This window comes from Portunus trituberculatus, chromosome 3, assembly GCF_017591435.1.
Source record: "Portunus trituberculatus isolate SZX2019 chromosome 3, ASM1759143v1, whole genome shotgun sequence".
Lineage (NCBI taxonomy): Eukaryota > Metazoa > Arthropoda > Malacostraca > Decapoda > Portunidae > Portunus > Portunus trituberculatus.
The window spans coordinates 6,970,705-6,995,552 of NC_059257.1; the positions used below are offsets into that span (position 1 = coordinate 6,970,705).

General features: G+C 36.9%; 3 protein-coding genes across 7 annotated transcripts; 2 read left to right on the forward strand and 1 right to left on the reverse strand.

Moving 5' to 3' along the window:
• The first annotated feature begins 1,024 nt into the window (after positions 1 to 1,024).
• Positions 1,025 to 2,143, forward strand: LOC123509615. Its single transcript, XM_045264050.1, has 2 exons — positions 1,025 to 1,092; positions 1,516 to 2,143. Exons 1-2 carry the CDS (start codon positions 1,049 to 1,051, stop codon positions 2,009 to 2,011), a joined length of 540 nt encoding a protein of 179 aa, XP_045119985.1. The 5' UTR covers positions 1,025 to 1,048; the 3' UTR covers positions 2,012 to 2,143.
• A 1,340-nt stretch (positions 2,144 to 3,483) lies between these two features.
• On the reverse strand, positions 3,484 to 14,096 carry LOC123508712 (ataxin-10-like). Its single transcript, XM_045262592.1, has 10 exons — positions 13,888 to 14,096; positions 13,030 to 13,159; positions 12,659 to 12,833; positions 11,816 to 12,060; positions 10,984 to 11,082; positions 9,657 to 9,915; positions 8,996 to 9,055; positions 8,245 to 8,344; positions 5,949 to 6,139; positions 3,484 to 4,838 (listed from the first exon to the last, which is right to left on the reverse strand). Exons 2-10 carry the CDS (start codon positions 13,155 to 13,157, stop codon positions 4,569 to 4,571), a joined length of 1,527 nt encoding a protein of 508 aa, XP_045118527.1. The 5' UTR covers positions 13,158 to 13,159; positions 13,888 to 14,096; the 3' UTR covers positions 3,484 to 4,568.
• On the forward strand, positions 12,905 to 23,958 carry LOC123508716 (oxygen-dependent coproporphyrinogen-III oxidase-like). 5 transcript variants are annotated; one of them, XM_045262625.1, is made up of 9 exons: positions 12,905 to 12,909; positions 15,017 to 15,111; positions 15,530 to 15,731; positions 16,641 to 16,843; positions 17,394 to 17,541; positions 18,142 to 18,304; positions 19,358 to 19,477; positions 20,054 to 20,223; positions 21,208 to 23,958. In XM_045262625.1, exons 2-9 carry the CDS (start codon positions 15,026 to 15,028, stop codon positions 21,292 to 21,294), a joined length of 1,179 nt encoding a protein of 392 aa, XP_045118560.1. In that variant the 5' UTR covers positions 12,905 to 12,909; positions 15,017 to 15,025; the 3' UTR covers positions 21,295 to 23,958. The 5 variants fall into 5 exon arrangements, with proteins under 5 accessions (XP_045118560.1, XP_045118540.1, XP_045118547.1 ...); XM_045262605.1 differs by lacking the exon at positions 12,905 to 12,909 and adding an exon at positions 14,623 to 14,773; XM_045262612.1 differs by lacking the exon at positions 12,905 to 12,909 and adding an exon at positions 14,794 to 14,853.
• Positions 23,959 to 24,848: the final 890 nt, after the last annotated feature.

Sequence of the window (24,848 nt, forward strand, 5' to 3'; positions counted from 1 at the left end):
CCCTTGAGCAAGGTTTTCAATAGTGTTTGCAGAATTTTAGAGATAGTTTGATATGTTTTCGGGAAATTTTCGAGCGTTTTTCCATTGTTTTATTTTTCAGTAGGGATTTGGCAATGATTCTCTCTCTCTCTCTCTCTCTCTCTCTCTCTCTCTCACACACACATACAGTCTTCTCACATCCTCATTAGCCTCCGCCCTTCTCAGATGTCTCACACGCAAATTATTTCGAGTCAAACTAAAGTACACATCTGCCGGCCTAACTAGACATAACAGGAGACGTGACACTGACGGGGCGGCTAGCAAGGGCTGGTTGAGAGGCTGTCAATGCTAGGAGAGAGAGAGAGAGAGAGAGAGAGAGAGAGAGAGATGGGGGGAAGGATAGAATAGTAGTAGTAGTTGTTATTGTAGTAGTAGTAGTAGTAGTAGTAGTAGTAGTAGTAGTAGTGAAAAAGGACAAATAAAGGAAAAAAATAAGATAAAAAAAAGGAAAGTTAAAATAAAAGTATGTAAGGAAGAAGAGAGAGAGAGAGAGAGAGAGAGAGAGAGAGAGAGAGAGAGAGAGAGAGAGAGAGAGAGAGAGCAATACCACACCAAGATGCAAAAACAGTAAAACAATTAAAAACAGTAACCATATATATATGTGAACTTAACTTGATCTGCCTTCCCTGAGAGAGAGAGAGAGAGAGAGAGAGAGAGAGAGAGAGAGAGATGAATTTAAACGGACAACCTCAATAAAGAATAAAAATACACATAAATTCACGTATATATAGGAACAACACTACTACTACTACTATTACTACTACTACTACTACTACTACTACTACTACTACTACTACTACTACTACTACTACTACTACTACTACTACTACTACTACCACCACCACTAATAATAATAATAATAATAATAATAATAATAATAATAATAATAATAATAATATATAATAGATAGATAGATATATAAATAAATAGATAAATCAACCCGTCGCTGAAATGACACCCCGTTAGAAAGGCGATAAACAAATGGGCATTCAACACTACGCGCCAAGGAATGAACTCTAAACACACCCACTCACACACTACCATACAAACAAGGTACCATACATTAATATAGAGCCCATTTAAGGTTAACTGTAAGGGTATTAATGGGAGATAAAGTTGCTAAGTTCAAATATGGAGGTAAATATTGTTGTCATGAATGCTGAAGATTAATATACGAGTTTTATTGGATTAATTTATATAGTCGTGAATTTTAGTGTTTATTTCTTATTTCACGTTTATATGAGTTATTTTTGTTGTTTTTTTATCTTTATTCATTGGTCTTAGAAGGTACTAGTGTGTGTGTGTGTGTGTGTCAGTCTCCATTTTACCTAACCTAATCATACATATAATCTTTGTACAGTTAATCTATTTACATAACAGGCTGGCAATCTCACACACACACACACACAGGACAAAAAAGAGAGAGAGAGAGAGAGAGAAAATAAAGAAAATCTCGCTCTACCTCTCGACTCACAGGTCCACCATGGCATCTCGTGGCATTGACATACACCTCCTCCCTCACCGCAAACTGTACATCGGCGAGCTAACAGAGAAGAACGGCACTTTTTACATTGACGGCAAGACAGTGAAGCACGTGGACATTTTGGGCACCGTTACTAGCATTCTCCGCAAAGCTAGACACACCACAATGATGCTGGATGACAACACCGCCACAATTACCTGCATTAGATTCCACGCGGAGGAGGAGGAGGAGGAAGTGGAGGAGGCTAGAGTGGATGAAGACAAACAAGAGGACTTTTCAATGTTTGTGAAGCGCGTTACACAGAAATGGCAGAGGAGAGTGGAGCACGGTGATGTGGTGAATGTTCTAGGGCGTGTTGATGTGTATAAGGGTCGTTGGCAGGTGGTGGTGTCCTCTGTGGTGGTGGTGGAGGACAGTAATGCAGAGTGGTTTCGTTTGAAGGAGATCGAGGCGCAGCGGAAAGCTCTAAAGTTGAATGTGAGGTTCTGATTTGTGGGTTATTGGTCTTTATCTTCTCTTTTATTCTATTTCTCTCTTTTCCTTCCTATTTGTATCTCTTCCATTTTTTTTCTCCTCTTATCTTCTCTTATTCATTCATCTTCTTCCTCCCTATATTTCTCTCTTCCATTTTTCCTCCTCCTCCTCCTTTTCTAATCTATTCCTTTCCTTCCTTCCTTCATTATGACTTCACTATATAATTTCTCTTCCATTTTTCCTCCTCATCTTCTCTTCTTATCTATTTCTCTTTTTCCTTCCTATTTGTCTCCCTTCCATTTTTCTTTCTCCTCATCTTCTCTTCTTATTTATTTCTCTTCTTCCTTCCTTCAGTATGACTTTTTATCTCTTCCATTTTTCCTCATCTTCATCTTTTCTTCTCTATTCCTCTTCTTCCTTCCTATATATCTCTTTCCATTTTTCCTTCTCCTCATCTTCTCCTATTCATTCCTTCTCTTCCTTCCTTCATTATGATTTTTTTTTATATCTCTCTTCCATATTTCCTCCTCTTCATCTTCTCTTCTTATCTATTCCTCTCCTTCCTTCATTATGACTTCACTATATAATTTCTCTTCCATTTTTTCTCCTCTTTATCTTGTTATTTATTCCTCTTCTTCCTCCCTATATTTCTCTCTTCCATTTTTCCTCCTACTTCTCCTTTTCTAATTCATTCCTCTTCCTTCCTTCCTTCAGACTTCACTATATGTCACTTCCATTTTTCCTCCTTCTCTTCTCTTCTCATCTATCCCCCTCCTTCCTTCCTTCTTTATGACTTCATCACAATACATCACTTCCATTTTTTTCCACGTACTTTTCTCGCATTGTTTTGCTTTATTTTGTTGTATAACGAGGCTAGGATATACTATAGTGATTTCCTTTATTTTCTTGTATAAGTAGATAAAGATGTAATTTATTGGTCTATGTTGCTTTACTTTGTTTGAATAGGCAGGGATGTCTTTTTTTTATTTATTTATTTATTTTTTGCTCAATTTTCATGTATAAGTAGCCAAGGATGTCCTTTATTTAATTTTTTTCTCTCTTTTCTTGTATACAGTATGGATTTCTTGTACAGGCATGGATGTACTGTACTTTTCTTGCTCTATTCTGGGTAATTGTGTTGTGAAAGTAGGCAGGGATGTCTTTTTGTTGCTCTGTTTTTGTAGGTAAAGATGTTGTATTGTTTTTATTATTTTCCTCTTCTTTCATGTTTAAGAAGGTTGAGATAAGTGTTTTTATATATTAGTGATGTTTTTCTTCCCTATTTTTTCCCTTTTTAATTAATTAATCCTATTTATGGTGATCATCTTTATTTTTTTTCATATATAAGGTGGTGAAAATATTTAAGTTTGTTTATTATTGTATGTTCTGATCACTTTTTTTCATTATTTTTATTTTTATTTTATTTATTATATTTATTTATTTTATTTATTTTTTTTTTCATGTATAAGGGCTAAGAATATACGAGATACCACTGATGAATATTACGTTTATTTCTATCACTTATACTCTCGCCAGTTACATTTCTTTCTGACAGTCTTTCTCCTAGTGTAACCCAACTTATCCTAACTCTTCCATTTCTCTTTTTTTCCTTCCTATTTGTATCTCTTCCATTTTTTTCTCCTCTTTATCTTCTCTTATTTATTCTTAGTTTTTCTCACTGTTCTCATAGCCTAATCTAACTTTTCCTTACAGTTCTCAAGGCTCCTGTACACTCCAGTCTAGTTTTCTCATTACTCTCATACCCTAAACTAATCCTTCTTAACAGTTTCCAAGGCTGCTACATACTCTAAGTTTGTCCACTGGTGTTGCAGTCAAACCTAACCTTCCTCAATAATTCTCTAATATTATACACACCCTGCCTAGTTTTCCCACTGGTCTTGACTAACCTAACATTTCCGAACAGCCCTCAAGTCTTCTACACACTCTAGTCCTTAACCTACATCAACAGTTCTCTAATATTTTGCACACTGTCTATTTTTTCCCCACTGGTCTAGTCTAACCTAACCTTTCTTCTACACATTTTAGTTTTCCCACTGGTCTAATCTTACCTAACCTTTCTTAACATTTATGTAAGCTTTTAAACTCTCTAAGCCAATATTTTCCACTGGCCTTGTCTAACCTAACCTTTCTGAAAATTTCTCAAGTCTTGTACACACTTCAGTCTTCCCACTGGTCTAATCTAACCTAACCTTTCATAACATTTCTCTAAGCTTTTAAACTCTCTAAGCCAATATTTTCCACTGGTCTTTCTAATCTAACCTTTCTGAACAGCCCTCTAATACTTTATTGTCTGTTTTTTCCACTGGTCTAGTGTAACCTAACCTTTCTTAACGGTTCCTAAGTCTTCTACACCATGTCTATCTTTCCCACTGGTCTCCTAACTTCACCTTCATCAACATTTCTCTACGCTTTTAAATTCTCCAGTTTTTTCCTGGTATAGTCTAACCTAACCTCTCGTAACAGTTCCTAAGTCTTTTACACCATGTCTATCTTCCCCACAGGTCTAATCTAACCAACACATCACAGTCTCCTCACAGTCTTATCACATTCCTCACAGTTCAGGAGGAGGAGAGTCTCTTGAACGATCCTGCTGTACAATCTTCAGCTTCCCTCCCTCTTGCACTGCCTCCATTCCCAAGTCAGCCAGGCCAGGGTTCTCTGCCACTCCCTGCATCCTCAGTTCCCCAATACAGCGTTGGTTTTCAAGGTTCCCCTCCAGTAGGTTCCTCAGGGCAAAGATTGAGGCTTCCTTGATCAACGGGTTCCTGGCGTCGAATCTTGAGGTTTCCAGTATCAGTAGGAGGGCGTTCATTTCTCTCACCTGTTTGGAATTGAAGTTAATGCTGTTGATTTTATAGATGTTTCTGTTTTCATCATTTACAAACTTCACAGCTTCTAATTGGAAGTTCAAGTTTTTTCAAGTGTGTTTTTGTACTGCTGATGTAATGAAGTTAATTTAAGTCCCTTCATTACAGCAAAACCACATTAGCACAGTTTAAATAATAGCTGAATGAGAGGTAATGTCATAATATTCTTAAATCCTTCAGTACCATAGCATGTTTCCATATTCATTCTGCTTACTATTTGGTGATTTTATACAGCTTCAAAACCCATGTGGGGAGATTAAGATGGTGAAGACTTTGGCCATTAATCTTCCAACCTCCATAAACCCTTCCTAATGTCAATAAAATGGTCTAATACACAAATCTCAAGGTAATAATGTGTCCCAGTACTGAAGGGGTTAAGAACAGAAGCTTTGGTGGAAATGTGTCCCAGTACTGAAGGGATTTAAGAACAGAAGCATTGGTAGAAATGTGTCCCAGTACTGAAGGGGTTAAGAACAGAAGTTTTAGTCCAGCTCACCAGTCCTATGAACAAAAAAAAAGAGAAAAAAAGATGGAGAAGACAACGAGAAAAAAAGAAAAAAGCCCACATGGTATATAAAAAAAAAAACGTGGGTCTGCGCGAAAACAGCGAAACCTATCTAGGGTTAACTTAGACAAAAGCTTTAGTCCAGCTCACCAGTCCTATGAAGAAGAAAAAAAAAAAAAAAAAAAAAAAAAAATGAAGACGAGAAACAAAAAAAAGGAAGAAGAGGAAAGGGAACAAGGACACACAAACAAGGGAAGACGATTAATTTAAGAAGAGAAGCTTTAGTCCAGCTCACCAGTCCTATGGAAAAAAAAAAAAAAAAAAAGATGAAGACAATGGAAAAAAAAAAGAAAAGAGGAAGAAGAGGAAAGAGAACAAGGACACACAAACAAGGAAAGACGGTTAACTTGGACAGAAGGTTTAGTCCAGCTCACCAGTCCTATGAAAAAAAAAAAAAAAAAAAGATGAAGACAACGAAAAAAAAAAAAAAAAGGAAGAGGAAGAAGAAGGGGAACAAGGGAAGACAGTTAACTTAGACAGAATCTTTAGTCCAGCTCACCAGGTCTTGGTTGGATGAATTGAGGTGCACCAGGCTGGCAATGAGGCGGATCAGGTCACACTTGAACCCAAACGCTGGATGCTGCTCCACCTCACTCATCCGCTCCTTGTCATCCAGATCAGTGAAGCGGTCCAGGGGAGTGAATGCATTGCCGCCCATCTTGCCAATCTCATGCATGCACTGGAGTAATGCTGCCGGTGAAAAAATCCAATAATTTTTTTTATTTATTTTATTTTCTTATTTGTTTATTTATTTATTTTTTTTTTGTAATGCGAGTGTTACAGTAAAGGGCTGCGATAATTTTTTTTATTTCGTTTTTTTTTTTTTATGCTGCCAGTGAAAGGATCCACTCATTTTTTTATTTATTATTTTTTTTTTTAATGCGAGTGTTACAGTAAAGGGCTGTGATAATTTCTGTTCCTTTTTTTTTCTTTAATTTAATGCTGCTGGTGAAAAGATGCACTCATTTTTCTTTCTTCCCCTTTTTTTTCTTTTCCTTTTTTTTAATGCAGTGGGTGTTATAAATGAAGGGCTCCAGTCATTTTTCTTTCTTTTTTCCTTAATGTAATACTGCAAGTGAAAAGCTATGGTCATTTTCTCTCTCTCTCTCTCTCTCATTTTTTTTTTTTTACTTTTTTTTTGTAATGCTGCAATCATTTTTCTTTCTCTTTTTTCTTTAATGTAATGCTACGAGTCAAAGGCTGTGGTCATTTTTCTCTTTTTCTCTTTCTCTTTTTTTAATGTAATGCTGTGGATGGTACAGTGAAAAATTGCAGTCATTTTTTTCTTTCTTTCTTTCTTTCTTTCTTTTATGTAATGCTGAAGGTAGAATAATGAATGGCTGTGGTCATTTTTCTCTTTCTTTTTCTTTTTTCATGTAAAGCTTTGGATGATACAATGAAAGGCTGAGATAATTTTTTTTCTTCCTTTTCTATTTCTTTTTCCTTTTTTTTTATATAAGAAAATCTGGACTCACGATTCCTGTATTGTGCTAGACATGAAAATATACTTTGAAATCTAGCTCTCATTTCATCTTAAAATTTGTGATGGTTATAGTGATAGTTACTGTAAAATACACTCTACCCTCGAAACAACAGACCTCCCATCAACGGATTTCGGAAACTACGGACAAATTCTGGAGTCCAGTTTAATCTACGGAAGAATATTAAAATGCGCATGATTGTCCGTTCCCGACAAATTATTGTCTGGTAGTTGGCGTATTAAGGTGAGAGAACTTAGTTTTCTGTATTGTTTATTAATATTTATTAAACTGACCATGCTCATGTCATCTATTTCAGGTTATTTGTTGTACTTAATGCTTTGTAATACTGCTTGAATGATTTCTTAATGATTACACAGTATTTTACGTGCATTTTATACAGTTTTTTACGTACTTTTGCAAAGAACGGACTTTTGCAATCTATGGACAGGGTCGTGCGCGCATTTGTCCGTTGTTTTGAGGGTCGAGTGTATTGTGCTTATTTTAACCCTATTCATTTAATGTCCTAAAGATAAAAGTATACTATAAAATTTTGTCCATTTAAATCTCTTATAATTTACAATGGTAAAAGATGACAGTGCTGTGAAATATTGTGCTTATTTTAACCCTATTCATTTAATGTCCTAAAAAGTATACTATAAAACTTTTTCCATTTAAATCTCTTATAATTTGCAATGGTAAAGATGACAGTGCTGCGAAATATTATGCTTTCCAGTATCAGCAGCAGGGCATTAATTTCTCTCACCTGTTTGGAGTTGAAATTAGTGATGTTGATTTTATAGACATCTCTGTTTTCATCATTTGCAGACTTGACAGACAGTTTTTTGCCCTCTTAGTCTCATTCATATGTTGTGATAGGAAAGATGAAAGTTACTGTGATATTTAAGGTCCTTTTCACCTTATTCATGTATTATGCTAGAGATGAAAGTATATTATTAATTTTGTCCTCATTATAATCTTATAATTTGTGATTGTAGAAGTGAAGGTACTGAGAAATTTGAGGTCGTTTTAACCCTATTCATGTTTTGTCCTAAAGATGAAGGAATGTTTTGAAATTTTGTCCTCATTTTAATCTTACAATTTGTGATGATAGAGGTGAAACATGAAAGTACTTTGAAATATTGTGTTCATTTTGACCCTATTCATGAAAGTTCTATGAAATTTAACACAATCACATTAAAATACAATCAAGTAACAACAACTAATAAATTAAACCTATAAAATGAGTCACACTTGTTCCCAGTAAGGTTCCTGATATGCCTTTCTCCTCTTCCTCACTGCTGGTACTCAACTCACCCACGCTGGTGACCAGGAGGCTCCTGTCCTGCTGCAGTGTGGGCCGCCAGGTGTCTGAGGCGGCCACGGCACAAGTGAAGGAGACCAATTTCGCTAACACCTGTCGAGAAAAAAAAAAAGTAAAATAAATAAAAAAGAATATATAAAAAACTCAAATTTCATACTTAAATAATGCCGGTATATTCTAAATTGCTACGACACCAGCTAATACCCTTCTCTGGTACACTCTGGAATTCCTTGCTTCTATATTTCCATCTTATGTCCACCAGTACTCTCAATCATTCATCCCTTTCCCTGGTACACTCTGGAACTCCTTGCCTGCTTCTGTATTTCCTCCATCCTATGTTCACCTCTCTAATGCAGCAGTTAACCAGTACTCTCCATCATTCGTCCCTTTCTCTGGTACACTCTGGAACTCCCTGCCTGCTTCTGTATTTCCACCTTCCTGTGACTTAACACATTGAAGAGGCAGGTTTCAAGACACTTATCCCATTATTTTGGCTGACTCTCTCAGACCTGCTTGGGAACTGGCATCTAAGTGGATCTTTTTCGTATGCTTTTGTTGCCCTTAGCCAGCTTTCCCCTCTTACATAAAAAAAAGAAAAAAGCTAGCTAGTGTGTGTGTGTGTGTGTGTGTGTGTTCAAATCCTTGCCAAACCTAGATGCCCGGTGGGAGATGTAGCATTCTCCCATTAACCCAAAACTGTTGCGGCCTAATGGAATAATTTTGTGTGTGGACAGTGGGCCATACCAGTGCTGAGTCAGGGGCAGGCCAGTCAGCGTGAGTCCTCAGTATGCGATCTGCTTGTGTCTGAAAGGGAAGCAGAATAGTCAGCCACAGAACTATATATCTCAATAGCTCCTTGTCTTGTCTTGTGCATTAAACAGGTTGTAGTGGAAGATGTTTGCATTTCATGGGTGTTTTTATGATTTCAAAGATGTTTCTGTGAAGGATATTAATATTGACCCCTTCAGTAACAGGATGTGTTTTCATATTTATTCTGCTTACTCTTTGGTGATTCTATACAGCTACAGAAACTTGTGTGGGGATGAAAATAGTGAAGACTCTGGCTATTAATCTTCTAACCTCCACAGACTCTTCGTAATGTAAATAAAACTGTCTATTCAAACCAAAAGTTGATGATAAAAATGCATTCCAGTACTTTATGTCGGGGATTAAGGTAGTGAAGACTCTGGCCATTAATCTTCTAACCTCCATAGACTCTTCCTAATGTAAATAAAACTGTCTAATCACACTAAAAATTCATGATAAAATGCATTCCAATACTGAAGGGCTTAAGAAACACCTAACCTAACGTATCAAAGCATCCAGTTCAAATATGTCAACAAAACCACTAAGCTGTAACCAAAGAAAGCAAGAATCACCACACCACACCAAGCACACTACCCACCTTGAAGTACCCCACCAGGAACTTGAGAATGGGTGTTCCATGAGGGCTGTAGAGAGGCTTGGATGTATGAGTGAGCCCGACCTCCACCACCTCCAGACACAGACACTGCTGGCCCTCAGTAAGACTCAGCCACGTCTCCTCCAGGAAGGTGTCAGCAGCCAGCAACACTTCTAGAGCCAGTAACACAAAACAGGAGTACTTTGTGTCAGCTTCGTAAAGTGTCAAGAGTTGTGTCAGGGTCTCCTTACCGGCCGGGCTTCTGAAAGTAATTAGTTGTTTGTTGGTGAAGGGAACGTGTGATAAAAAGGAGGGAATAGTGTCTTCATTATCTCAATCCCCCACATTAGTTTCTGAAGCTGTACAAAATTGCCAAAGAGTAAGCAAAATGAATATGAAAATGTGTCTGAAAGTAATTAGTTGTTTGTTGGTGAAGAAAATGTGTGAAAAAGAAGGAATAGTGTCATTACTTTAATCCCCCACATTAGTTTCTAAACTCTATAAAATTGCCAAAGAGTAAGCAGAATGAATATGAAAACGTGTTCTGGTACTGAAGGGGTTAATATCCTCATTCAAAACCCTCACAGAAACATCTTTGGAAACATAAAAACACTCTTGGAAATGCAAACAACTTCCACTCTTGTTTTTATTGATAGACAGAATGAAGGGAATGTGTGAAAAAGAAGGGAATAGTATTAATGTGTCTTGTTTGTACCGATAGATGGAATGAAGGGAATGTGTGATAAAGAAGGGATTAGATAAATAATGTACCTTTTGTTTTTATTTATAGATAAAAGTTTGAAGGGTATGTATGATAAGAATTGAATAGAGTTACTTTATGTTTTGTTTTTATTTATTGATAGTAGGCATGAAGGGAAGGTATGATGAAGAAGAGAATAGTGTTAATCTCTCTTGTTTTTATTGATAGTGGACGTGAAAGGAAGGTGTGATAGAAACAAAGGGACAGATTGTCAATGCTTCTCTTGTTTTTATCGATAGAGGCTGTGAAGGAAATGTATATCAAGAAGGGAATATTGTTAGTGTATCTCTTGTTTTTATTGATATATAGCATGAAGAGAATGTATAAGATAAAAGGTAATAGTGTTAATGTCTCTCTCTTGTTTTTTATTGATAGTTGGCCTGAAGGAAATGTATAATAAGAAGAGAATATAGTGTTAAAGTCTTTGTTTTTATTCATAGTTGGCATGAATTGAATGAATGATAAGAGAATATTGTTAATGTATCTTGTTTTTATTTATTGAGTCAAACAGAATGAAAAAAAATAATGTGTGTCAATGAAGTAATGTCCATTGCTATTCAATACACATACTTGCACAGATCCTCCTTCAGCTCAGCCTCCAGAAGACAGTTGTGCAGGATCATTGTGGAGGCCTGAGCCACCTCCTTGTCCCAGAACACAAGCACATCCCTGAAAAAAGGAAAAAAATAATATCATCATCACTTATTTTGTTTAGCATCTTTGTTGTTCTATGCAGAGTTTGGAGTTTTAATTAATTTGCATAAAAGACAATGGCAATACTAGTGTACTTTCTTTCCAAAACATTCATGAAAGGTTTCTTTTCCTATAAACGAAACAAAAATAAAAGAATAAATGCAAGTAATTAAATTCTACACAACAGAATATTATAACCTTATCAAAAACACACAAACTCACAAACACACAAGAATCCAACCCAAACAAATATTTTTTCAACCCACACTTACCAAAACATTAACTTAAAATATGACACAATCTCACAATCACAAAACAGAATATCACAACCACACAAACTCTCAAACACACACAAATCATGAAAACAAACACATTTATGCTAACTTTGACTTAAATACTGCCACATAATTCCTCAATAATACAAGCTTAATCCAAACACAAACTCACACACACAAACACACAGAAACCAGCCAAACAAACACACTTTTCAACCCACATTTACCCAAACAATGACTTAAAATACACACACACAGTTCCCCAATAATACAAGCTTAACCCAAATGCAAACACACACACAAACACACCAAACAAACACACTTTTTCAACCCACACACCTACCCAAACACTGACTTGAAATACAGACACACCACAAAACAACATTATTACTTAACCTAACCACACAAACTCACTCTTTTCAACTCACACTTACCCTAACATCAACTTAAAATACGGCCACACAATTCTCCTCGTCTTTGAGTTAGCTGCCACTAGATTCCCGAGACATGTAACACAGGAGATAGCAAGAGTGGAGTAAGCTTTTCTCCTCTCAGCCTCTCCCTCACTCTCTTCCCTCACAGATTCCTCAGTGTCTAGTGGCTGTGAGGGGTCTAGTGTCTTGAAAGTCCACTGAATGCAGGATACAATGGGGTTTAATAGGTCCTCAGTCTCCGCCACCTGGGAAAGTAGTGTTTGAAAGTAGTGTTTGAAAGCTGTGATTCAGGTTTGTTTGTGTTGTGTATGGCATGTGGAAGAAGGAAAGTCAACGGAGGAACTTGATGGACAGCGGAGGATAAAATAATAAGAACCGTCAGGGAAGTGCTGGTATAAAGGCAAAGGTTCCCAAACTACACTTGACCTAACCTGATGTGATATTAATGAGGAAATGTTAGGGAAGGTTTTTGGAGGGTATATAATTTAGTAAGTAAAGAGAAAACAATAATGTAAATAATATAAAAGGTAAATGAATAAATAAATAGTAATGATAATAATGAATAAAGTAAAAGTTTCTCATTCTCTCAATAATATAAGAGATAAATAAATAAATAAAAATAATAATAACAAATAAAGTAGGCAAAAATTCCTCATTTTCACAATAATATAAATAGTAAATCAATAAATAAACAATAATGACAATAATTAATAAAGTAAAAAAAAACAGGGAAAAGAAAAAGAAGAAGAGAAAGTAGTTGGTCATTCTGACAAGTAGCTGGTTCCTGGCACAAAAAAAAAAAAAAAGAAAGAAAAAAAAAAAAAAGAAGTTGGTCATTCTCACAAGTAGCTGGTTCCTGGCACAGTTTGGCATGGCATTCCGGACACAGCAGAGGGCACTGGACACCACCTCTAGGCTGTTGAGTGACGGCTGCCCTGCCCCCTCGCCCCGCCACCTCTCCCATTCCACTCGGATCACGCCACACACATTCCACAACACTGATCCACTCAACTTCCATCTGGTGGGTTGCAATTGGAACTAATCGGATAATGGAAAATGATAATCAATTCTCTAAAACACAAGAGTGAAGTGAAGTCAACCCTGGAGAAGTGAAACAAAACCTTCTCTTGCCTATAATTCTCATGATAAGCCCACATTATTTATAAAAGAAAAAAAAATACAGTATAGCAAGGAGAGATCATACTGTCACGCACCTGTCAGTGTTCATGAGGTGTCTCTGCAGCGCCTTAAGCTTGGTGACACACTGCGGCAGGTCACCATTGTGCTGCAGGCTGGCGGCTTCCTCAGACAGCTCCAAAGGTTCCTGCTGCTCTCCACTCATCACTGCAAGGATACATGAGAAGAAAGTGTGAAATGTGGAAGAGAGAAAATCAGAGGAGGAACTTAACCCCTCTCAATATTGGGACAAATTTTTACCATTAGATTTGTGTATGATTAGACCATTTTATTGACACTAGGAAGGCTCTATGTAGGTCGGAAGATTAATGGCTTCAGTCTTCACTATTTTAACCCATTCAATACTAGGACACATTTCTACCTTGAGATTTGTGAATGATTAGACCATTTTATTGACATTAGGAAGGGTCTATGGAATTCAGAAGATTAATGGCCACAGTCTTCACTATTTTAATCCCCACATAAGTTTCCAAAGCTGTATAAAATCACCAAATAGTAAGCAGAATAAGAGATTACTGCCGTTACAACCATTACACCACACGTAACTATACACATTGTCACGGTCTCGATCACACTTCTACGAGCATTTCTAACCCCATTTTACCCACATTTAGGTTAGGTTAGGTTAGATTAAAATCCCGCCTTCCCAGGAGATCCCCCAGCTTGTTAGACATAGGGAAAAATAAATATAAGATAGGGTATATTGGTTCAAACTGCAAATGTACCCAGAATAAATATGAAAACATGTCATGGTACTGAAGAGGTTAACGAAATAATGTAAAATCTTCAGGCCTTCAGATACAAAAGCTGTCAATATGGAAACACTGTCATTTCAACATTATCTGGCTTAACCAATGAAGTTTAATACACCACACCTTTGTAATAATGATGGAACTTGTATTTTTAAAGATGCACTGCTCCTCTTTCACCTCTGTTCCTATTTTATCAGTGGTTTTTCTCAGTATTTACATCTGACAGCGGCCTTCCTCCATGCTGGGCCGCGATGTAAACAAACCCACGTGGAGAGAGAGAGAGAGAGAGAGAGAGAGAGAGAGAGAGAGAGAGAAGAAGGGAAGAATACATGGATAGGAGAGGAAAGAGAAGGAGGGAGAGGAAAAGAGAGAAGGGATAGAAGAAAACGATAGAGAAAATATGAGGGATGAAGAGAAGAATATATGGATAGAGGGAAGAGGAGGAAGAACTGACGGGAGGAGAGGGAGAGGGAAAAATACATAGAGAAATTAAGAAGGATGAAGATAAGACTAGGTAGAGACTGGGAGAGAGAGAGAGAGAGGGGAGGGAGGAAGGAGAGGAGGAGGAGGAGGAGGAGATAAAGAAAGAATAGTTACGATAACAGTAATTCATGGCTGACAAAGAACACACATATGCCTACTATCATCATTCATTCATTTATTTTGTTCTTTTGCTATTATCTTCACCTAACCGTGACATTTATGTATTCTAAAACGTTCTGCTCTCACCACGACTATTTTCCAAGATCACAGAGATAACAAGCCGGGTTTATGAGCGCGTTTCTCCTGTGAATTATGTAGTAACCTTCTTTTGTCATTAGAACCATAAAAACACCCTTGAAAACTTGTGCCATCTAAATAGGAGCCCTTTGAAATAGTGAAGGTGCGGCGCTAAAAGTTTGTGAATGAGGCCCGTAGTAAGATCAAGAAGAGTGTGTTTACCTGCCGGTCTGCACGTACTCCCTATCTTCTTTCCTCTTGCATCATTATTTCCCGGGTTCTTTTACTGGTACGTGAGAGAGAGAGAGAGAGAGAGAGAGAGAGAGCAGCTGGGCGAGTACAAGACAGCAGTAATACGTGAAATAATAAGTGAAGTGTGTTATTAATCTTGAGTGTTTCTGGTGTTATTAGTGGTGTTGGTGGTGGTCTATTGTGATTGTTGTTATTATTTTTGCTGTGTTTTTCTGACTACTACTACTACTACTACCACCACCACCACCACCACCACCATCATCATCATCATTTCCCGCAGGTCAACATTATGGCGACGCGTTTCGTGAGGGGGGTGGCGAGGACTATGACCACAGTGGCTGCCGTCAAGACCCCAAGGCTGACCCGGGCTGGCAGGTGAGGGGCTTCGGGGCCTGGGGGGCTGGGGCGAGGTGTAGTTGTGGGGTCAGATTAGGTTAGGTTAGATTGGGTGTGTTCTTGTCGTTCATTACACTTGTTTTTGTTGTTTTTGTTTGTTTTTGTTAGTTTTGTTTTCTATTTGCTTTATTTTTTTGGTCTTATTTCTCATTTATTGTGTTTTTATTAATTTTTTATCTTAATATTTGTTGGGTATTTATCTGTGTCTTTCTGCTTTCCATCTCTCTCTCTCTCTCTCTCTCTCTCTCTCTCTCTCTCTCTCTCTCTCTCTCTCTCTCTCTCTCTCTCTCCTCTTACATTACTCTACCTCATCCTGTCTCTCTCTCTCTCTATCTCTTTGTCTCCCTGTCTCCCCCTTTTCCTCTCCCTTCTGAAATGAATATACCCCCTCCCTCAGGTACATTGGCACCTCTCTGCTGGTGTCGGGTGGCGTGGCGCTGTATGCCTCCCATCAGGGCTCTGTGGCGGCTGCTCAGAAGGCGCCGTCCAGCCTCGACACCTCCACCTTCATGGCAGCGCCCGTCACAGAACTCAGCGACTTGGAGGGGAAGCCACACGACATGAGGACCAAGATGGAGCTGATGATTATGAGGATCCAGGTCTGTTTTGTGGGTTTTGAAAGGGTTTAGGGCTTAGATCAAGTTAGGTTAGGTTTATTTATTATTTAGTTATTTTATTTATTTATTTATTTATTTATTTTTTTTTTTTTTTTGGGGGGAGAGAGGATTTCATGTTTGTTTGTGGGTTTGGAATGTTTTTATTTAGTTATATATTGTATTTGTCATTGCTTTTTTTTTTTTTTTTCTTAGGCTCAGTTGGGTTAACCTCTTCAGTAGCATGACACATTTTCCTATTCATTCTGGTTACTATTGGGTGATTTTATACAGCTTCAGAAACTTACGTGGGGATTAAAATAGTGAAGACATTGGCTACTAATCTTCTGACCTCCATAGACACTTCCTAATGTAAATGAAATTGTCTAATCACACCCAAAACTCAAGGTAAAAATGGATCTCAGTACTGAAGGGGTTAAGGAGAGGATTAGGTTACATTAGGTTAGGTTTACTCTGGTTTATTTAGGATCCAGGTTTGTTTTGAAAAGGTTTAGGTTAGGTTAGATTAGATTTGGTATACTCACAGTTTTATTTATTTATTTTTTTGTATTTTATTTGTTTTATTGTTATTATTATTATTATTTTATGTATATTTATTTTTTCTTTTTTTAGTTTTTATTTATTTATTTTTTTTTCATTTATTTATTTATTTGTTTATTTTTTTTTAAGATTCCAGGTTTGTTTGTGAGTTTTGGAGGAGTTTAGGTTACGTTAGCTTAGGTTTTGTTTGGGTTTATTTGCGTTCCAGCTTGTTTGTGAGTTTGGAATGTTTTGTTTAGCTATTTTATTCATTATTGCTTTTTTGTTTATTTATTTGTAGGTTAAGTTAAGGAGAGAACTAATGTTAGGTTTACCATTCATTTCAAACCAGCCATAATATCTCAATCTCCACAGTCTGAGTTCTGCCGAGCCCTGGAGGTAGAAGAGGGAGAGGGCTGCAAATTCACCGTGGACAAGTGGCGGCGACACAACCCCAGTGAGGGCGGCGGTGTGACTTGTGTGCTGCAGGACGGCAAGATATTTGAGAAGGCTGGGGTGAACATAACTGTGATGACAGCGCCTCTCTCTAAGGAGCTGCAGGCAAGCATGAGAGCAAGGTATGAATTGGTTGGTTATAAATATACTTGTGTTAACCTCGTGAGTACTGGGACACATTTTTACCATGAAATTTTTGAATGGTATTTTTACATGTTACAGGGACTTTTAAAGGTTTCAGTAAGTGTTTTGGGATGTTATTGGTGTTTTGAAGGGTGTTTTGTGTGGTTCTAGTTTCAGTTTAAAGTGTTCTGGGAAGTTATTGAAGTTTTAGAGGGTTTTATGTGGTTCTATTGATAGATTAAAGGGTTTTAGAAAGTTATTTGGATTTTAAAGGTTGTTTTTCTGTTCTAGTGATAGATTGAAAGGTTCCAAGAAGTTATTGTGGTTTTCAAGTCTGTGTGTGGAGTTCTAGAAAGTTATTTGAGGTTTTTGTTGTAGCAATAGCTTAGAAGTTTCTAGAAAGTTATTTGGATTTTAAAGACAGTTCTTGTTGTTGTAGTGATAGTTTAAAGGATTATGGGAGGTTTTGAAAGGCTGTATGTGTGATTTTAATTCTCCCTTCTCTTCACCCTCCCCTCCAACACTCACCCGACTCCATTCACCACACAGAGGGAAGAAGTTGCCGGAGGATAAGAAGTTCTCGTTTTTTGCGGCAGGGATCAGCTCAGTCATCCATCCAAGGAACCCTCACGTACCCACAATTCACTTCAACTACCGCTACTTCGAGATGCAGGACGAGGATGGCAACAATAAACACGTAAGAGAGAGAGAGAGAGAGAGAGAGTTGCAGTGTGACGGGCCATTTTTATTTTTTTTTATTTCTTTTCTGTCACTCTTCCATGCATATTTCAAAACTCCATTTCATTTAGTTGTATTGCTGATCTAGACTAACCTAACACATGACATAGAGAGAGAGAGAGAGAGAGATTTTCATTCTTTTATTTCCTTTCTATCATCCTCGCCATGTTTATTTATTCTAAAATGTCAATAAATTCACCTTTTATTGCATTTTTTATCATTATTTCTTCCTAGCTAACCTAACAGCCTAATCTAATCTAACCTAATCTAACCTAACCTTAATTTAATCAAACCTAACCCAACCTAACCTAACCCTAAACTATCCTAAACTTTTCCTAACTTATCCTAGCTTAACTTAACCTAACCTGACCAACACACCTAATGGCCTCTGCTTATTACCTTACTTTCCTGTGTTCTTTTATCTATTTACATTTGAGTGTGACTTAATAAACTTCTTGCCTTAAATGTGACTCAATACACCTTAATCTTGCCTTAAACATGACTGGATACACTTCACTCTTACCCTATATGTGACTCAATACACCTTTGTTTCCCACAGTGGTGGTTTGGGGGAGGCACAGACTTGACCCCATACTACCTTGACGAGGGGGATGTGAAGCTGTTCCATGGGGTGCTCAAGTCCGCCTGTGACCGCCACCACCCAGACTACTACTCCAGGTTCAAGAAATGGTGCGACGACTACTTCTTTGTCAAGTTCAGAGGTGAGAGTGGCGAACCAGAGGAAAAGCTTAGCAAAATTTGAATCTTAACTCCTTCAGTGCTGAGATGTATTTTTTACCTTGATTTTGGGTGTGATTAGATTATTTTATTTGCATTAGGAAGGGTCTATGGAGGTCAGAAGATTAATGGCCAGAGTCTTCTCTATTCTAATCCCAATATATGTTTCTGAAGCTGTATAAAATCACCAGATAGTAAGCAGAATGAATATGGAAACATGTCATGGTACTGAAGGGGTTAGTGTCAGTGGGAAGGAAAGTTTTTTTTTTTTTTTTTTTTTTTTTTTTTTTCCTACTTCTCATTCTCACCACAAACTCCTCAATGTATCTTTAGTAATCGTTATTTTTATTGTCTTTGGTTACAAAACACAAATATATGTTATGTGGCCACTGTTTTAAAAGTCCACAGAGATGATAAAATTTATCCATAGTGGTGATCATGCTATTGATAAGATAGAAATCATATTAATATGTCAACTTGCATTAGTGAGAGAGAGAGAGAGAGAGAGAGAGAGAGAGTATTTGACATGTGTTAAGTAATTGCTATACCAAGAAAAATCAACCTTCATGCCAACTTTCACCTGATATACAGTTTATTCATCCTTCATTTAAATGCACATGTATATGTATATTTTTTACATTACATGCACAAATATATTGACATGTGTACATGACCTTGTTCAGTCATACATGTGCCCCAAAGACAGCTTCCCACCTCTCACCCAAGTCCACCAAAGCTGGAAAATGATATTATCTCATTTGCATGTATGATTTACTGTCTAAATCTTAATAGCACAGTATGCCATGACTATTGCAACTCTTTTAAGGTCACATATATTGTAAGCAGCCTTAAAACATGGACATAAGATGGAAAACCAGGAATGTAACTCCAGCGTTCCCATGTATTTTCAATGGGCAGCTAGTAATGTTTTGGGTGTGGGGGTGTAGGGGCAACAGCGGACCAATAGCGCGCTGACTTCACTTTTGTTGCATCATGCCACCTCCTGTAATTTAACCTCCTTGAACTCATCTTTTCAGGGGAGAGACGAGGAGTTGGTGGAATCTTCTTTGATGATCTTGAGGATGCAGACCCAGAGAACACATTTGGGTTTGTGAGGGACTGTGCTGAAGCTGTCATTCCTTCCTACCTTCCCCTGGGTGAGTGTCTGAGGTCTGTGTGCCGTGGTGTGTGCTGGAGGGGTTTAAATAGTGGTGTGTGTGTGTGGGTAAGAGTGGTGAGGGAGAGAGGGTGAAGCAATGTGAGGTTTTTTGTCTTACTTTTTGTGGGTTTTGTCTCTTTTTTCTATGTCTCTTAGTTTTTGTTCCTCTGTTTCTGTTTTCTCTTTTTCTTTGTCTGTCTTGTTTTATTCTCTTTCTCTCTCTGTCTATCTTGTTTTGTTTCTGTCCCTCTTTTTATTTCCATTTTCTCTCTTTCTCTTTGTCTTGTTTTTATTTTCTCTTTCTTTTTCTCTTTCTGTCTTGTTTTATTCTTTATTTCTCTCTCTCTGTCTCTCTTGCTTTTTCTCTCTTTCTCTCTCTGTCTGTCTGCCTGTCTGTGTCTCTCTTACAGACTTAAAGAGTATTACTGTGATAAGATTAACTGTAAATCCTTAACCTAACCTAACCTACAATATCGTAAGGGAGACCAACCTGCTTCCTTCCCCTCACTTTCTCTCCACTCACCTCTGCCACCTCTTCATACTACCTCACTCACCCATGATTCTCCTCCAACAGTCAAGAAGCACAAGAATGATGCTGTGTCAGAGGCAGAGCGGCGTTGGCAGCTGCTGCGTCGAGGGAGGTATGTGGAGTTCAACTTAGTGTACGACCGAGGCACCAAGTTTGGATTTGCCACACCCAACGCCAGGATTGAGAGTATCTTGATGTCTCTTCCCCTTCATGCGGTGAGTGATTGTTAGTCTGTGTATTTACCTAGTTGTATTTGCCTTGTTGTATTTACCTAGTTGTAGCATACAGGAGGGAAGCTATATTCATGCTGTCCCATCTCTCTTATCTCAAAATTTATCCAACTTCATCTTAACCCCTTCAGTACTGAGATGCATTATTACCACAAGCTTTGGGTGTGATTAGACCATTTTATTGATGTTAGGAAGGGTGTATGGAGGTCACAAGATTAATGGCCACAGTCTTCACTATTTTAATCCCGCGATAAGTGTTCTGAAGCTGTGTAAAATCACCAAATAGTAAGCAAAATGAATATGAAAATGTGTCAAGGTACTGAAGGGGTTAAAGTTATATATTGTTGCTTTGGTCACTTCTCTATCTAGTGTGTGTGTGTGTGTGTGTGTGTGTGTGTGTGTGTGTGTGTGTGTGTGTGTGTGTGTGTGTGTGTGTGTGTGTGATACAATCAAATCACATACACAACACCGTAAGCACAAAATATCATTCACAACCAACCTTCATAAGTCTTTTTGTATTTACTTTTTCAGAAATAAAATAAAAGAAGAGAAAAGAAAAAAGCAACACATTCAGTTTTTTAATACTAATAAGAATGACAACTTTAATTAAACCTCCTTTGGATACCTTAATTAAACCTTCCTTTATCAAAACTGCCTTAAAACAAACACTTAGATAGATTTACTGTTACTGTTATGTTGTGGTCTATGTGTATTAGATATTTGTCACAGACCTTTGGCTAACTTTGTTACTCTTTAAGGGAACTGACAATCAAGTGGGCCTTTTGCTTTTATTTATTTTATTTATTTATTTATATATTTTTTATTTATTTATTTATTTTGTTTTGCTTTCCCTATTGCATTAAAAAAAAAGACCAAGATACGACAGACATTCTTTGAAGTGAAGATTTTAACACACACTCTTTTCAAACCAAGTAATAACCAGAGCCTCCCCACACCTTATCTCAACAGAGGTGGGAGTACATGCACCAGCCAGCACCAGGCACACCGGAGTACAAGATCACAGAGGTGCTTAAGAACCCGAAGGACTGGGTGTAGCCTGGCAACTGTGAGGGGGCCAACTTGCTCACTGAGACTTACCACTCACACCACTAAAACCTGTGCAATTCTTAGGAGCATCAAGTAAGAGTAAGGGAGTTAGAAGAATGTATTTAGTGTGTTGATTAGTGGTGGTGGTGGTGGTGTAGAAAGTTTAGTCTTGGTTGGTGATTAAAGAGAGAAAATTTAGTGACGGTTTGTGATCGGAGGGAAAAAAAGTTAGTCTCAGTTGGTGATTGAAGGAAGAAAATTTAGGGACAGTTTGTGATTGAAGGGAAAATAATTAGTAAGGGAAAAAATTAGACTCAGTTGTCGATTCAAGGGATAAAATTTAGTCTTGATTGGTGACTGAAGTGAAAAAATATGGTCTTGATGTTTGTAATTAACCCCTTCAGTATCGGGACCCATTTTTATAAGTGTTGAGTACAATAAGACGATTTTATATAAATTAGAAGCGTCTATGGAGGTCAGACGATTAAATGGCCAGTCTTCACTATTTTAATCCCCACATAGGTCTCTGAATCTATAAAATCAAATAGTAAACAGAAAATACATCGTGGTACTGAAGTGGTATAGGAGAAAAATTCAGTTGTTGTTTGTAATGAAGGGAATAATGTGATTAATAATTATGAAAGTGTTATGATATTGTGGTGTTCGTGTGGTTTGTTAAGGGTGTGTTTTTGTGTATTGGTGACTGGTTGTTCGGTTGTTTCCTGTTGTTGTTATATGTTACAAGTTTATGTTGAGTTAGTGTCCTTATTATTATTTATTTTGTTTATTTTATTTGTCCATTATTTTTTTGTTTGAGAAGTCCCATTTTTACTTATTTATTTATTTATTTATTTAGTTTTCTCTTGTTTCAATTCCATACATTTCCTTGTTTTCATTCAGTTTATATTGATTGTTGAGTCTAGTATGAATTTACAGATAATTAATTTCTTTATAGAAATTATAATAACTTTTTGATATTCAGCCAACCTCACAATGGTGAATTAAATGGCAATAGTGATGGTGATGATGATGATGGTGAATTTTGATGTTTTTTTTTTATTGATATAGTTTATGTTTATATTTAGACCCAGGGTGCTGATTCATTCATTCATTCCAGATATTTTAGTTCAGATGCATTCAGTTTGAGCCAAGATAATGAATAAGAGTATGAAGTAGTGTATTCTATTTAGATGATTATGTGTGCCTTAAATCTCTAAATAATTCACCTACCCATCTCTCCATCTATCTTCCTTTTTTCTTTCTTTCCTTCTTCTTTTCCTCTATCTCTGTATTCTTCTTGATGCGACCTAAATCCTACTGTATTTCAGGGTTGGCCTTTCAAGTTATTCCTCACCATCTGTTTCTATCCATTGCATCATCTTAAACTCCTAGCCTGTTCATGTCACTCCTTGCTCCTCTACCCCTGTTTCTCTCTTGGTAACTAACTCTATTCAAGTATCTGTCTATCTTCCTCACATTAGTGTTAATGAAGACAAACGTAGCATTGTAGGGATAAAAATACAGCAAAGAAGGTTTCCGGTTCCCACGTTGCATCTTTTAGTCGCTTGTTATATGCAGAGAATATAGTGGTTGTATTTTTTCAGTATGGTTTGTATGGTTATAGATTACTGTATAGGAAAAAGACAGGTGTGTGTGTGTGTGTGTGTGTGTGTGTGTGTGTGTGTTGAACTGCTCATGACAGAATGGATATTGCTAACATTGATGGTTGTGTGTGTGTGTGTGTGTGTGTGTGTGTGTGTGATGTGATAGTAGTAGTGATATTGATAGTTTTAATGGGCTGTGTGTCTCTCTCATGACAGTAAGCCTTCCCATGTCAGCACAAATGTGAAAGTGACGTGCAATAGTTAACCAAGTACTTGTTCTCAGTTTTAATAAGGTATCAGGATCAAAGATGTTCTCGTATAAATGTTCTCGAATTGCCGAAGGTTCTATATTTGTACTTAATTGCTGTATTTACTCAGTTTTTCCATTCATAAGACCAGTTTCAAGTATATGTATTTATTTTTCATATTGATTCAAAATACTTATATGTTCCGGATGTTTTTCAATGGTGTAGTTGATTTTATTTAATGCACAAAGCTCTCCAAGTGAAAATAATCTACTGTCTTGTGGTGTTTTTGGGTTATTTTCACCTTTCCATTGCTAAGAGAGGTGAAAGGTAAACTAAGACATTCAAAACAAAACTCTTATATATTCCTTATGTTTTTCAATGGTGTATTTGATTTGATTTAATACACAATGAAGACTAACTGCCAAGCTCTCCAGGTGGAAATAATCTGTCTTGTGTCACTTTGGTTATTTTTAGGTGAAAGGTAAAGAAGACATTCACACAAAAATTCTTAAATGTTCCTGATATTTTCCAGTTATATTTTTAGTTAATTTAACTGCCAAGCTCTCCAAGTGAAAATAATCTGTCGTGTTTTTTTGTGTTGTTTTTACCTTTCCATTGGTAAGAGAGAAGGTGGAAGATAAATAAGACATCCAAATATTTTTCTGGGTATGTGTATAGAGTTTGATTCCTCTGTTGGGACTCATTTGCATTATTACAAGAGTTTGATTCCTCTCTGGTGGAGGAAATTGTTGAAGAATTATAAAAATGCTCTTCTATAGAGTGGATATTTTAGTATAATAAAGATATTGATATACCAAAAATAGTTTAGATTTCTTATTTATTTATTCATTTATTTATTATTATCTTTTATTCATTTATTTATTTATTTTATTATATTTTTTTTCTATCCAGTCATTAGTGTTATGGGATAGGCAGAGTATTTTCATTTGAGGGCTGTACTCATGAAGCTACAGGGTTTTTAAGTGTTTTGTGGTTCTAGTGACATGCTGACTATTTCTACATCATTAATAGGAAAACACTCTCGAGAAACCAGCTTATCATCTCTGTGGCCTGAAAATAGTCGTGGTGAGAGTAAAACATTTCTTGGGAGAGGAATCTCTCTCTCTCTCTCTCTCTCTCTCTCTCTCTCTCTCTCTCTCTCTCTCTCTTAATACGAAAGTGATATTACAAGTATTTTCACAATTTTATACTGAGAGAGAGAGAGAGTAGCCGATTCTAAAGCTTAATCATTAATATTATAAAGGAAATATAGAAGCAGGCAGGGAGTTCAAGAGAGTACCAGAGAAAACAATGAAAAAAATTGAGAATACTCTGGCCAAATCTTGCACTCAATCCCGTACGTCTCCCTCCCCTCCAACACCCACACCCTCTTGCCATCATCCATCCATGCCATGTTCATATTTGCATGCCTGTGTAGTAGATATATGAGTAGATAGATAAAAAAGGTAATTTCATAGGTTGATAGATAAACGGATAGATGGATAGGTAGGTAGATAAAAAAATAGATTCGTAGATAGACAATTTGATAGATAGATGAGAAAACATGCATAAGAAAATGTATGTATTCCTCTACTTAATATCAGTTCACCGTGGCATATTGTCAAAATACACATATATCAACAATATTGGCGATAGAACTCCAAAATTAAATATCATAGTCCATCTTTCATATACCTCGTTTTTTTTTTTC

Excerpts from the sequence above, each read along its gene's own strand:
- LOC123508716 (XM_045262625.1), top strand. The coding sequence starts at position 15,026 with ATGGCGACGCGTTTCGTGAGGGGGGTGGCGAGGACTATGACCACAGTG. Across the intron at positions 17,542-18,141 it reads AGGATGGCAACAATAAACAC|TGGTGGTTTGGGGGAGGCAC; the intron begins GTAAGAGAGAGA and ends TGTTTCCCACAG. Across the intron at positions 18,305-19,357 it reads CTTCTTTGTCAAGTTCAGAG|GGGAGAGACGAGGAGTTGGT; the intron begins GTGAGAGTGGCG and ends TCATCTTTTCAG.
- LOC123509615 (XM_045264050.1), top strand. The coding sequence starts at position 1,049 with ATGAACTCTAAACACACCCACTCACACACTACCATACAAACAAG. Across the intron at positions 1,093-1,515 it reads CACACTACCATACAAACAAG|GTCCACCATGGCATCTCGTG; the intron begins GTACCATACATT and ends CTCGACTCACAG.
- LOC123508712 (XM_045262592.1), bottom strand. The coding sequence starts at position 13,157 with ATGAGTGGAGAGCAGCAGGAACCTTTGGAGCTGTCTGAGGAAGCCGCC. Across the intron at positions 9,916-10,983 it reads CTGAAGGAGGATCTGTGCAA|AAGCCCGGCCGGTAAGGAGA; the intron begins GTATGTGTATTG and ends AATTACTTTCAG. Across the intron at positions 4,839-5,948 it reads ATTCATCCAACCAAGACCTG|GTGAGAGAAATGAACGCCCT; the intron begins GTGAGCTGGACT and ends AATTCCAAACAG.